Source organism: Myxocyprinus asiaticus, chromosome 41, assembly GCF_019703515.2.
Source record: "Myxocyprinus asiaticus isolate MX2 ecotype Aquarium Trade chromosome 41, UBuf_Myxa_2, whole genome shotgun sequence".
Taxonomy (NCBI): domain Eukaryota; kingdom Metazoa; phylum Chordata; class Actinopteri; order Cypriniformes; family Catostomidae; genus Myxocyprinus; species Myxocyprinus asiaticus.
The window spans coordinates 22741640-22756192 of NC_059384.1; the positions used below are offsets into that span (position 1 = coordinate 22741640).

Sequence of the window (14553 nt, forward strand, 5' to 3'; positions counted from 1 at the left end):
AAAATCTGTTTTTTGCTTTGACATTATGGGGTATAGAGTGTAGATTGATGTAAAAAAATTAATAATTTAAACCATTTTAGCATAAGGCTGCAACATACCAAGATGTGAAGAAAATGAAGGGTCTGAATTCTTTCTGAATACACTGTATAATGGACCGAATATTACCTGTTGAATAATAAAGATGAAATAAAAAATAACTGAACTTTTTGGAACTGAATTTTGGGAGGTGAATATTTATTATTGAATTTTTAATGCTGACATTTTGTGCAAAATGTTTCAATTGAAATATTCATAGCTTTAATAAATATACAACCACTGCAAGCACTGTTAATGCAATGTGTTTAGTGCAAATTATTGTGCTTTTTATTTCAAAGACATTTGTCATTATAATACTTCCAAATATTCATGTGAATTTCTGTGAACTGTCTTTTAAGCTGAAGTAATTTCTACCAAACTGAATTGCAAAAATAAACATTGTTTTCAAAACAGCATTCTGAATACGCCCCCTTCTACCACTGATCAAACAAACAGATAGTCCCGCCCCCACCTCACGGCATTGGTCGAGTCAATGTTATTGGCTTTTGGACAGGTCTTTTAAAACAGAGGAATATTCATTGTGCCACAGCGTTTACACTTTTCAAGAAAATTAACCTTTGAATGGTTTATAGTTGTCTCTGCATATTAATCTTGGATATGAGAAAGTATTTTACTAAAGAAAAAGTTATTTCAGCTTTAATGTAAATCATGAATATGCCCAGTAATGATGGTGGTCTGTTTACTGAGTAAAGATAATAGATATAGAACACATGGAGAAGCATTGCAAAGCACAGGCCTACCAGTCTACTAATGTGCCTCATTTTGTAGCAAATTCATCTTTAGACTTAGACTGAGGGAGAATATTGTGATTACTAACTGTGAATTAAATTAAACTTCTTTTATTGCATGTATTATTACATAAAACAAAAAGCTGTGATAAAAAAAAACTAAATTAAAAAAAAATTATTTCATTGTCAAAAGGGGGTATATTTTTACCCGAATTTAAAAAAAGGAAAACACTATGTATACATATATTGAATGAAAGATATCAAGCGTTTAAAAGGTTTTTACTCAACACAAAGAACAGATCTAGTTAACATATCTGTTTCCGTTATCAAGCTACCTGTCAATTTCAAACACAGGAAAAGCAAAATGGAATGTAGTAATAATACATTTATTTTTCTTTTGCATTAATGAAGCAGTCAAAATCAGGTCACAAATGAAATGTCTGACAAGACTATGATTGAAATCATTTGTGAAATGTTCTTTGTAACTTTTGCCTGCGTGTCTTTTAGTCACTTCAGTATTTTAGAAATTACTATGTTAATATTTAAATGTATCAACATATTTAGATGTGTGGCTGAGGACATATCCGTTTCCTCCACATAAACGCTAACCACAATGTATTTAAAATAACGACTTAAATTCATCAGTAAAGGAGCTAAACGCACAACTTACTGCAAAAAAGAAATCGACAGCATTTGTGGCATAATGTTGATTACCACAAAAAATTATTTTGACTCATCCCTCCTTTTCTTTAAAAAAAAAGCAGAAAATGAAGGTTACAGTGAGGCACTTACAATGGAAGTGAATGGGGCCACTGTTTGGAGGGTTTAAAGGCAGAAATGTGAAGCTGATAATTTTATAAAAGCACATATTAATTCTTCTGTTAAAACTCATGTATTATTTGAGCTGTAAAGTTGTATAAATCATAATTTTTACAGTCGTTTTAGGGTTTGTTGACTTTACATAATCATGGCAACGAAGTTTTGCTATATAAAGGCTATCACTTTACACAGAAAAGGTTAGTAAGTGATTTTATCACACTAAAATCATGATAACATGCATACCGTTTACATTTTCTTGCTATACTTTTTAAATAGTGTGTTAACATTTAAGGATTGGCCCCATTCACTTTCATTACAAGTGCCTTACTGTAACCCGGATCTTTGCTTTTTTTTTTTAAAGGAGGGGCAAGTCAGAATACTTTTTTTGTTGTAATCAACATTGTGCCACAAATGCTGTCGATTGAGCTTAACTTGTATTGAACCCGGAATATTCCTTTAAGGCTCCAGTAGTCATAGTAAATCTGTGTTCTTCTTAAGCACATTTCGGGATGTTGTGGAAAGACAAAATAAAATAAATAAAATTGGTGAAAGAATTCCCACTGTATTTTGTTAGAGACTGTAGATATTACATGTATAAAATAATTAATAATCAGTTTGTTTTTGTTAGTCTAAATGATCAGGCATCTGCAGAGTCTGTATTTTGGGGGGGGGGGGGGTGGTTTCCAAAGGGCAATATATGTATTTCCTTTTTTTTCCCCCTACATCTTTCTCATCTGAGCCATCAGCTCATCTAGACTCTGGTCCGTCTCCTCTACTGTCTCCCCTGATTCTCCATCCTGACAAAAAGAAAGAAATTATGTAAATATTACATGCACGTGATCGTAAAGAGAGAACAACCATTGTGTTTTGTTGTATTTGGAGAATCATACTTTCTCAGGTATGGTGTAAGCTACAGTAATGCCCTCTGGGAGATCTGGTACTGGTCCTGACGCAGCCTGCAGTTCCGCCTCCGAGACCTCTGACACCAGCTCAATGCCTGAAAAAAGGAATCATCAGTCCAATTTGATGCAGATGATGCAATCACATTCAAGTTTAAAAGGATAGTTCACACAAAAAAGGAAATTATGTAATTTGCTGACCGTGGCACACAAAACGATATGTTAGTTGGAATGTTTGCCGCAGTCACCATTCAATTTCATTGTATGGAAAAAAGATGAAAGTAAATGGTGACTGAAGCTAACATTCTGCATGACATTTTCTTTTGTGTTGGTGAAGAAAGTCATATGAGTTTGGAATATCACGAAGATGAAAAAATGATAACAATTTTAATTTTGGGGTGAACTATCCCCTTAATAACAGCAATGGGTATACAGATTTGAGTTTTTTGAATGAGCAATCTTGTGTTGTGCATCTGAGTGTGGGATGCTGACCCCATTCATTGTCATCATGTACCACTTCCTCTTCTTCCTGTACTACTTCCTGCTTTGGCCGCTCTGCCTCTTTTTTCTAGTGGAAAAATCTTGTAATAATTATTAATTAATATAAAAAAATAAATAAAAAAAAACACACATTTGCAATGACACAGGAGAATGTGTGTGTTTGTTTGCATTTGTCTGCATTTCACCTTGTACTCCTCCTGTTGTCGTCTACAGTGTCTATCATCACACTGTGGGTTGGCCTTCATTGCCATACTAGGGAAGAAATCCTGCATGGCATTATAGCCCAGGTAATAACTCACTGTCCCGAACCCCAACAGATACCTACAGACACAATGTCATTATTGAAATGGCTTTACTTTGCCATCTAGTGCCATCTGTGAGGTACAACAAATACTACATCCCATCTGTATCTAAAGAGAAAGGGCTTGAGGAATGTAAAGGAGGTTTATGCAATTTAGATAACCCAACACAAAACAATGCAACTTGAGATTTTATGTCACAATGAAGTCAGTGATTAGTGATGGAATCTATAAAACATTGTGTCTGTGTGGGATCAGCAGGATTGTGAGAAGTTCTTACTTGAGGACATTCTGTACGAGAAGTCCAGCGACTACTCCCATTGTGGTGGGCAGGCTGGCGGCACACACCCCCTCTTTCTTCAATGTCTTCTCATCGATGTTTGCAGCCACTACAAGGGGAGGAGCACACTGCCACACAGACAGAACTGAATCAAACCACCAGTGCCGTCTGTCAACCTCAACAATTCTTGATGAGACATTTGCCATAGAAAATTGTATAACGGTTGTTCAGGGAGGTGAAGCTGGCAATTTTTTTGTAGTGTGTATCATACAGCAAAACAGGCGGTTTCTCCAGGTATGATGAGCTGGATATGTCCAGACACAGCGTTCTCACTGACACCCGACTCCATCCAGATCTGACCCAATTCATTACAAGCCTGTGTAGACAGCAAACATTCAAAACATTCACAATGGAGTATTACTCAAGTCCAGCAGTGAGGTGAAAATGATCCCATGGACCAAAGCAACAGACTAAACATTTTATATAATTATATTAAACAATTTAAAGGAATAGTTCACCCAAAAATGCTAATTCTCTCAACATTTACTCAGCTTTATGCCTTCTCAACTCATTTAACTATCTTCCTTCTGTGGAACACAAAGATATTTTGATGGGGATATGAGGTGTTTTTGTCCATACAATGCAAGTGGGGTCCAACACTTTCAAGCTCCGAAAAAGACATAAAAGGCAACATAAAGGTAATCCATATGACTCGAGTGGTTTAATCCATGTCTTCTGAAACAATACGATCAGTTTTGGGTCTTTTTAACTAGAAATCTTGACATCTGTATCATATCATATCTGTATCAAATCACATCTCCATCAAAATATCTTTATTTGTGTTCCGCAGAAGAAAGTCACAGTTTGACACGACATTAGGGTGAGTAAATGATGACAGAATTATAATTTTTGGGTGAAGTGTTCCTTTAAAAGATATCAAACTGGGCACTGGATAAAATTCTTTCAATAGGAAAATGTTAAAATGATGAAAACTCACTGTGTTAATGGCCATCCGAGCCTCAAAGTTATCAACACAACTTAACACCAAATCTACAGGCTTTTCCTCCTCAAGACCACCATGACTGAAAACACACACACACACACACACACACACACACACACACACACACACACACACACACACACACACACAGATAAACATTAGTAAAAGCTATACATGTTGTATATTTACACCAAGCAGATAATGCAACCAACATACTTAAAATATGAGGAAGAAAACTTGGTGTTAAGGTAGTAAAGAAAAATGCTCACCTTATACGGTCCATGAAATGTGTAAAGTTGTCCATTGTGGTGATGTTGTAATTGTGGGTCTCGAACGCAACGTCCGGATTAATGTTCCTGCAAATGAAAACTGAATTAAAATTATCACAGAATAATTAGCCTACCGTAGGAAAATACTCAGCTCTTCATCAATGACACTACACCACTCTTGTTACTAACAAACAAAATTGCCCTTTTGCAGTGTAATTTAAATTATAGTCAACATGGATCTAATTGACTTTCTTTATAAACGTTCCTAGTCTCCTGTGCACGACTAATCATTGCACATTATTTTAAAGACAAAAAATGTTTGCCCTTATAATCTTTATCAAAATGCAATAACTTGCTCTGCCCTTTGAGACAACTTTTGTCGGCTGACATTAAGCGCTCATATTTTCCATCCTCCAACATCCTGGCTACAATCTAGAATGGAACTGCCCACTTTTCATGATCCAATCAATTTTTAGAAAGATCAAAATCAAGTCCCACTTTCAAAATGTTTCTTGTTTAATATCCTTTTTCACAAAAATACATCCTATTAGGTAAGGCACAAAAATATACAGGTGCATCTCAATAAATTAGAATGTCGTGGAAAAGTTCATTTATTTCAGTAATTCAACTCAAATTGTGAAACTCGTGTATTAAATAAATTCAATGCACACAGACTGAAGTAGTTTAAGTCTTTGGTTCTTTTAATTGTGATGATTTTGGCTCACATTTAACAAAAACCCACCAATTCACTATCTCAAAAAATTAGAATACATCATAAGACCAATAAAAAAAACATTTTTAGTGAATTGTTGGCCTTCTGGAAAGTATGTTCATTTACTGTATATGTACTCAATACTTGGTAGGGGCTCCTTTTGCTTTAATTACTGCCTCAATTCGGCGTGGCATGGAGGTGATCAGTTTGTGGCACTGCTGAGGTGGTATGGAAGCCCAGGTTTCTTTGACAGTGGCCTTCAGCTCATCTGCATTTTTTGGTCTCTTGTTTCTCATTTTCCTCTTGACAATACCCCATAGATTCTCTATGGGGTTCAGGTCTGGTGAGTTTGCTGGCCAGTCAAGCACACCAACACCATGGTCATTTAACCAATTTTTGGTGCTTTTGGCAGTGTGGGCAGGTGCCAAATCCTGCTGGAAAATGAAATCAGCATCTTTAAAAAGCTGGTCAGCAGAAGGAAGCATGAAGTGCTCCAAAATTTCTTGGTAAACAGGTGCAGTGACTTTGGTTTTCAAAAAACACAATGGACCAACACCAGCAGATGACATTGCACCCCAAATCATCACAGACTGTGGAAACTTAACACTGGACTTCAAGCAACTTGGGCTATGAGCTTCTCCACCCTTCCTCCAGACTCTAGGACCTTGGTTTCCAAATGAAAACAAAACTTGCTCTCATCTGAAAAGAGGACTTTGGAACACTGGGCAACAGTCCAGTTCTTCTTCTCATTAGCCCAGGTAAGACGCCTCTGATGTTGTCTGTGGTTCAGGAGTGGCTTAACAAGAGGAATACGACAACTGTAGCCAAATTCTTTGACATGTCTGTGTGTGGTGGCTCTTGATGCCTTGACCCCAGCCTCAGTCCATTCCTTGTGAAGTTCACCCAAATTCTTGAATCGATTTTGCTGGACAATCATAAGGCTGCGGTTCTCTCGGTTGGTTGTGCATCTTTTTCTTCAACACTTTTTCCTTCCACTCAACTTTCTGTTAACATGCTTGGATACAGCACTCTGTGAACAGCCAGCTTATTTGGCAATGAATGTTTGTGGCTTACCCTCCTTGTGAAGGGTGTCAATGATTGTCTTCTGGACAACTGTCAGATCAGCAGTCTTCCCCATGATTGTGTAGCCTAGTGAACCAAACTGAGAGACCATTTTGAAGGCTCAGGAAACCTTTGCAGGTGTTTTGAGTTGATTAGCTGATTGGCATGTCACCATATTCTAATTTTTTGAGATAGTGAATTGGTGGGTTTTTGTTAAATGTGAGCCAAAATCATCACAATTAAAAGAACCAAAGACTTAAACTACTTCAGTCTGTGTGCATTGAATTTATTTAATACACGAGTTTCACAATTTGAGTTGAATTACTGAAATAAATGAACTTTTCCACGACATTCTAATTTATTGAGATGCACCTGTAGATTTTCCAATGCATCGCAATCTTCATTTGAGCGATCTCGATATCAATTCTTAAATCCCAAGATCGATCTTTTACTCTATGCACAACCCTCTACTACAATGAGAGGAAATCACTTGCATTTGCAAACAAATTTTGTGCTATGCAACCAAAAATGTATATATTTGGCAACTGGCTGCTCAGATTTCATTTGGTAGTGATTGTATAGCATAGTGGTGAACTATTCAGCAGCGAGATCATTTCACTGCGTGTTGAGAGTAAAAGTTGTTCCGTGTAATGTGTGTCCAAAGACGAAATACATGCAACTGATTTGTCATTGAATAAGGTCTCTTTTAATACCCTTTTTGTTCTCTACATTTAGTTGTTGATCAAAAACAACAAAACATAAACATTTAATTCTAATCATGCATGGCACAGATGAGATAAAGCCATTCGAGTCTCTCTCGTTAACGTGCGCTCATCTACAGACGCTCTTTACAGAAATGCCGGTTTTCTAAAAGACACCATGCCGGTTTTTAACACATCTTCAACAAATCAATGTAAATACTTGTAAACAGTACAAATTATGTAATTAAATGATAAACAAACATACATGAATTTGTTAACTCTTTTTTTTTTCTCGGCTTTTCTCCCCAGTTTGGAATGCCCAGTTCCCAATGCACTCTAAGTCTTCGTGGTGGCGTAGTGACTTGCCACAATCCAGGTGGCGGAGGACGAATCTCAGTTGCCTCCGCGTCTGAGACCATCAATCTGCGCATCTTATCACGTGGCTTGTTGAGCGCGTTACCGCGGAGACGTAGCGCATGTGGAGGCCCATGCTATTCTCCGTGGCATCCACGCACAACTCACCACATGCCCCACCGAGAGCGAGAACCACATTGTGACTCTACCCTTCCTAGCAACCAGGCCAATTTGGTTGCTTAGGAGACCTGGCTGGAGTCACTCAGCACGCCCTGGATTAGAACTTGTGACTCCAGGGGTGGTAGTCAGGGTCAATACTCGCTGAGCTACCCAGGCCCCCTGGATTTGTTCATTTAAAAAAAAAAAGAAGCTAAAATTATGTTTTCTTAATGTACCTAGAAGGTCCTCTGTATAATTAACAGCATTTGCTGGGAGAGAATTTCTTTCACATGTAAATAAGAGTGACATTATAAATGAAATATACCCATATGAATCAATACTGAGTCGAATCAAAAGCTTGTGAATCGGAATCGAATCAGGAAATCTGTATCAATACTCAGCCCTAGCATTACGCCAGTAGAACTGGTTGCAAATGCCGTTTCACCAGGGGGTGCTGGAGTGGGCTTTGTCCCCCCAAATAATCCCAAACATAAGTGAAGCAAAGGGTCTAATTGTATCATTATGATGCAAACCCTAACAAAATGAGCTGGAATTTAAGACACACGCAAATAAGTTCAAGTTCAGGGGTCGGTTGCACCAGCTATACGTACGTTAGAACTTAGCCTAGTTGTGGCGTAAATGGGCACTGAGTCACAAATTACGCTCTACTAAATATTTGAGCGTTGCACCATTAAACTTAGGTAGGACGTAACCCTATGTATAAACTAAATATTTATGGAAGCCTCCGACCAGGAGTAACCGATGGAATAAAAAAGCAGACTGATATTTTATGACATCAATGAGCTCATGTTTTGCGTGACAGGCTTCAGTCCTTTCTACATATATGATGGTGTTGACATTTACACTCGTTTACATTTACGAGAGAGAAAAAAAACAAACAAAAAAAACAACTTACTTTTAAGCGGCTCTTCAGTATGAAACCGATCTAACAGTGCCGTTTTCAGGGTGCATCACCTGATGTCAAGTTTCAACACATTCAAAATATATATATATATATATAGGATATTAAAATGAATAAATGTCTGTTTTTCCTGCCTGTTGTATTACTATTTATTTATCACCCCTTATTTATTTTAGATACAGTTCCTATTTATTGTTACACAGGGGAAATATACTATTTATCAAATCTACTTGTATTACATATCGTATTTTAATGGGGGTATAATTTATTACAGCTGACAGTTACATGAACAAACAAGGTTTGAACATCAACCGTAACAAGATAAACTGAAATTCACGGCTGTTTAACACTTTTGTGTACAAATTTGAAGGCTGCTTAATGGATCAATACAAGTAAACATCATAATATGCGACTACGCATTACTTTACGGAGAGCTTACGACATACTAGTTAAGTCTTGCCTTAAGAACAGGTGGTGCAACCAAATTAAGCACTGATTTATTTACAAAATAACTAGTAGTTACTAAGCCCTTAGTGTGAACTTTACGTCCCAACTTACGTGAGAACTTAAACAAAGCTGGTACAGCCCTAGCCAGGGCACTAAATTATTTTGCTACCTCACCTAAGTGTGTGTTCGGCAGCCTCCACTTTACTGAGTCCTGCCTGATGTGGCTGGAAGAAGAGGCGGTTCATGTTGGCCAGCTCCACCTTATCATAGTCAAACAGCAGCAACTGCAGGGGAAGAAATCACAGACACAGCACAATGAGGCATGATAGTCTGTTACTACACAGCCAAGGCATGTCTCTGGAGGATATGCAATTGGCTTCTCTCCTGCGCTCATCTGGCACTACACACTACAGGAATACAGGAGCCAAGAACTGCACCATTTTCAATTAAGACTGAATTATAACTATAATATAATTCTTAAATTAAGATGCACACAGATCATATCAGAGCTTATTTTTCCATTTCAAACTAAGTAGCCTTTAACACAAGGCCAAGGCTCCAAAAGTAAAAGTTATCCATATTTTCAACAGTACATTATAATGTTTTAATGCTTTTTAAAAAGCATTTTTTATTGTCTCTTGAACATGGTATTACAGTGCACAAAGCAGTGTGGGTTACATATACAACTACAAGTATATATTCGATCTTCATGTAAAGGAATGAGGATAAATGTGCATTACCTTACCAATGCCACATCTGGTGAGCATTTCTGCAGTGACACTCCCCACCCCTCCAACTCCCACCACTGCCACAGAATACGAGCGGATTTTCTGAGAACAACAGCAGGTGGATAGTAACCATCTGCACACGATCAGGCAGTTTGCACTTTATAAGTCTCTTACAAGCATCTGCAAACATGTTTACCTCATAGTCCTGCACTATGCCCATCCTTTTCAGTGCCATCAGACGACTGCAAAACATCAAATGTATAACATGATTATCGCACCGGTTTATGGCTACATATGGTTAGTAACAAATTAATGACAGTCACCATAAATAAATGTTCACCTGTATGGATTTGAGTCTACCACTTCAGCACTCATTTTATCAATCTTTTGTCTTTGATGATGTTCCGCATCACTTTTCTTCTGCTTTGACTTTATTAATTCATTTTCTAACTCACGGATTCGCAGCTTTAGCTCCTCAATGGTGGCCATTGCTCTGATAAAGTCCGGCTGCTCTAATAAACACAAGTCAACGCGATCCGATGAATAAAACAAGAGCGAGAAATAAGATTTAATCACTTCATGTACACGTCTGCACTCCTGTAATCAGCTGGCCAAGAGAGTCCCTTAATAATATTCCGGGAGAAACACGAACCATAGGAACTACATTTCCCCGGAAGGAACATCAGAGGTTCCCAGTGAGACGAAGAATGTGTAAAAATGCTTGTCTGTAAAAATGCCTCTGAGACTATTAATCATTTATCAAGTCTTTTGAAGAGAGTTGAAAAATTATTTCTAAAAAGAAGCCAAAATTGTTGTTCATTTTGAAGAAACTGATGTAATGTTAAAGTGTATTTCAACTGATAATGATTAAAAAATATATATTTATATGTGATTTAATTATTATTATGGCTCGTTATTATGTAAATAAAGTTAAATGAACTGAAAAAATACCTGTATTTTATTTTATTTTTTTATCTCTTTTTCTCCCAATTTGGAATGCCCAATTCCCACTACTTAGTAGGTCCTTGTGGTGGCGCGGTTACTCACCTCAATCCGGGTGGAGAGGACAAGTCTCAGTTGCCTCTGCTTCTGAGACCGTCAATCTGCTCATCTTATCACGTGGCTCGTTGTGCATGACACCGCGGAGACTCTCAGCATGTGGCGTTTCATGCTACTCTCCGCGATCCACGCACAACTTACCATGCGCCCCATTGAGAGCGAGAACCACTAATCGTGACCACGAGGTGGTTACCCCATGTGACTCTACCCTCCCTAGCAACCAGGCCAATTTGGTTGCTTAGGAGACCTGGCTGGAGTCACTCAGCACACCCTGGATCTCGCAACTCCAGGGGTGGTAGTCAGTGTCAATACTCGCTGAGCTACCCAGGCCCCTCCAAAAATACCTGTATTTGAACAATTTAAAATTTTAATTAAGACATAATTGGAAATTATATCTAAAACAAAATGTATGAAAGCAATAGGAACTATGCAACTGTTTACTGAACATTTTTCTATAATGTCATTTTTGTTGCTTCACTTTCATATATTTTTTCCTATATACCCCTGACATGTTTATTTTATAACAATGTTTTTAAAAGTGTAGTAATATGTACTCTTGTTTGTACAATTTGAATTGTTCTCAATTAAAAAAAAAAAAAAAGAAAAAAAAAAGTTTGTCTCTTTCTTTAATCTAAATATGACCATTTAATTTGAATAATGAATAATGAAGTTAATTTCTTATTTTTTGCTCAATAAGAAAAAAGAAACCTTATCATTTCATTTTAATAACATATTATTAAATGTAATTAAAATAAACCTTGTTATTTCAATTTATTAATTGGTATGCAACTATTTTCTGTATTACGCTGAATATATTTATATATTGTTCTGTAATATTTACAGATGAGTTCATATTTTATTCCCTTACTCGCAAGCTACATAGAGTAAAATGGAGAATAGTAATGTCATGTCTAAACTCTCTCATATTGATTTTTGGCTGATTTCAGCAGATAGTGTAGAGAATGTTGAATCAGTACAAATTGAAACTGCAGTATTAACAGATCATAAGGCTATATTGATTAAAATTAGCACTTGTGCTGCAGCTTCAGTTGGTCCCAAATAGAACTACTGGAAATTGATTAAAACCTTGTTAGAGAATGAAAGGTTTAAAAACAAAACCGTTGAAATTATAGATAAATATTGATAAAAATAATGTGCATGCATATTGAATAATTTTGGACATAATTGGGAATTAATAAAATTCTAAATAAGGAGTATAGCCATAACTATGGGGAAACAATTTGCCAAAATAAATTAATGGAAGAAATAATGAAATTATTGAGTAATTTAAATTAAACCAATGAAGAAGTTAAACAACTAACCTTCCTGTAATTACAATTAGACAAAATATATGAAGATAAAGCTAGAGGTGCTTTTATAAGGAGTAGAGAGAAGTGGTTAGAATAAGGCGAAACAAACACAAAACATTTCTTTAGTTTAGAGAAAAGGAATAGTGAATTATCCTCTATACATAAACTTATAATCAATAATAATGTGTGCGAAAATAATAAAGATATTGCTGAATATGTCAACCAGTTTTATAAAACTCTTTATTCTGCAGATTCTTATAAAGCCACAGAAACAGATTTATTTTTAGGAGGAATTTCTGAAGCTACAAAAATAAAAAAAATAAAAAATAGAAGAAGAATTTAAAATAAATGTGATAAAGACATTAATTTGGCAGAGATAAAAGATTGTATTTTGGGCCTGAAAGATAACAAGTCTCCAGGAAATGATGGGATAATTAGTGAATTTTATAAGATGTTCAGTAGTCAGTTATCTCACTTTTTAGTAGCCATGTTTCATGAATCTATAAAATACGGAGAATTACCAGGCATGCTTAAACAAGGTCTTATCACACTTATTCCTAAGCCTAATAAGGACAAGCTTTATATTGAAAACTGGAGACCAATTTACGTTGTTGAATAATGATGCAAAAATGTTTGCACTCATTTTTGCAAGAAGGCTAAAAAAAGGTGCTGAAGGAATTACTGATGAGGAACATTCAGGGTTCATGAAGGGGAGACATATCAGCAATAATTTTAGACTAATATTAGATATGACTGATTACAATTATTACATACCAGATTATTCATTTATATTATTTATTTAGACTTTTACAAGGCTTTTGACTCAGTAAGTCATACATTTATGGTAAGGTTTTATTATCTAAAGCAGAAGGGATTTCAAGATCAGTGTATTTAGCTTTAGTATTAGACATGTCATTTAAAGTATGCAAGGAATTAGACAAAATATTATTTAATTTTATATGGAGGAACAGACAGCACTATTTGAAAAAGGACATTTTATGTAATAAAAAGAGTAAAGGCGGTTTAGCTGCACTTAGTTATGAAACACTGAATAATGCTTTTAAGGTTAATTGGTTAATCAAATTTATGAAAGAAGAGAACAACATGTGGCACACATTTCCAAACTTCTTTCTGATCAAATGGGTGGTATAGACTTTTTGTGGAGATGCGATTATAACATTGATAAACTTCCAGTGAAATTAGCTAAATTACATAAACAAGCGATGTTGGCCTGGATGTTGGGGCATAAACAAATTTTTTCCCCAAACAAATATTTTATCTGGAATATGGAAGTATTCAATATAAAAATAAATCTCTCTTATACAAAAGATGGTATGAAAATGATATTGTTTTAGTTTACTTTTAAATGCAGATGCAATGCAATTTATTGTCTTATAGTGAATTTTTAGAGAAATTTGGATTGCCTGTTAACCCCAAAGGGTATGCTGTTATGCAGTTTGTTAAAAACTTGTGAAAGTGATGTCTCTGAGATTTTATTTGTAAAAGACAGCATGTTTATAGGCATGTTTATGTTTTATATAGACATTCTCAAACATAATTGTACTAATCAACATATTAGAAATATCATAACAGATTAAACAGTTTATTATGGACCTCTGCATTTAAAAATATAGACTAGAGCAAAGCATGGAACATTTTTGTGTAAACAATAAAGTGAAAGAGGTCACATTTAAAATTTTACATGGTATATATCCAGCTAAAAGTGTACTAGTTTAAATTAGATATTGATTATTCCTGTAATTTTTGTTCATTAGATAAAGAGTCTATTGTCCATATTTTTTATAATTATGTATACACAATGATCTTTTGGGTGGATATGGAAAACTTTATTAGAAATAAAACTGATATGTTAGTCAGGTTGAACGATTTTGACATCTGTATATATTATTCAAATGTAGATAATAATAAGAATTTTATTTTTCTTGTACAACTTTTTATTATTTTAGGGAAATTTCACATACACAAAAAGAAATGGTCAAGTTCCAAGCCAAATTTTATTCACTTCCACCAGGAAACTAAAGAATATAGCATCTGTTTGAGAACATTAGTAATAAAGAAGCAAAGAAGACTTGTAATGTTTTTCATGAATATAGAATATTTGAGATTTGAATGTACACTCTAGCTGTTTGTTTTGTGTATAAACTTGTATATTTTTGTATACTGTTGTAAAAAATAGTGTAAAAT

At 35.5% G+C, this 14553-nt stretch overlaps 1 protein-coding gene across 2 annotated transcripts; it reads right to left on the reverse strand.

Annotated features, from left to right (window-relative positions):
• Positions 1–1191: 1191 nt before the first annotated feature.
• Positions 1192–10590, reverse strand: LOC127431690 (ubiquitin-like modifier-activating enzyme 5). Of its 2 annotated transcripts, none has more exons than XM_051682215.1 (12): positions 10320–10590; positions 10176–10221; positions 9992–10081; positions 9426–9535; positions 4895–4981; positions 4620–4704; positions 3894–3998; positions 3623–3750; positions 3229–3364; positions 3035–3110; positions 2534–2640; positions 1192–2440 (listed from the first exon to the last, which is right to left on the reverse strand). In XM_051682215.1, the coding sequence occupies exons 1-12, from the start codon at positions 10466–10468 to the stop codon at positions 2363–2365; spliced, it is 1197 nt and encodes a 398-aa protein (XP_051538175.1). In that variant the 5' UTR covers positions 10469–10590; the 3' UTR covers positions 1192–2362. The 2 variants fall into 2 exon arrangements, with proteins under 2 accessions (XP_051538175.1, XP_051538176.1); XM_051682216.1 differs by having other exon boundaries at positions 9997–10081; positions 10320–10414.
• Between the last annotated feature and the right edge of the window lie 3963 nt (positions 10591–14553).

Bases quoted from the DNA above. Each gene is read 5' to 3' on its own strand.
- LOC127431690 (XM_051682215.1), bottom strand. From the start codon at position 10,468: ATGGCCACCATTGAGGAGCTAAAGCTGCGAATCCGTGAGTTAGAAAAT. The intron at 3,999-4,619 runs GTGAGTTTTCAT...CTGTCTACACAG, and splicing joins CTCGGATGGCCATTAACACA to GCTTGTAATGAATTGGGTCA. The intron at 3,111-3,228 runs GTGAAATGCAGA...TTTTTCCACTAG, and splicing joins GACAACAGGAGGAGTACAAG to AAAAAAGAGGCAGAGCGGCC.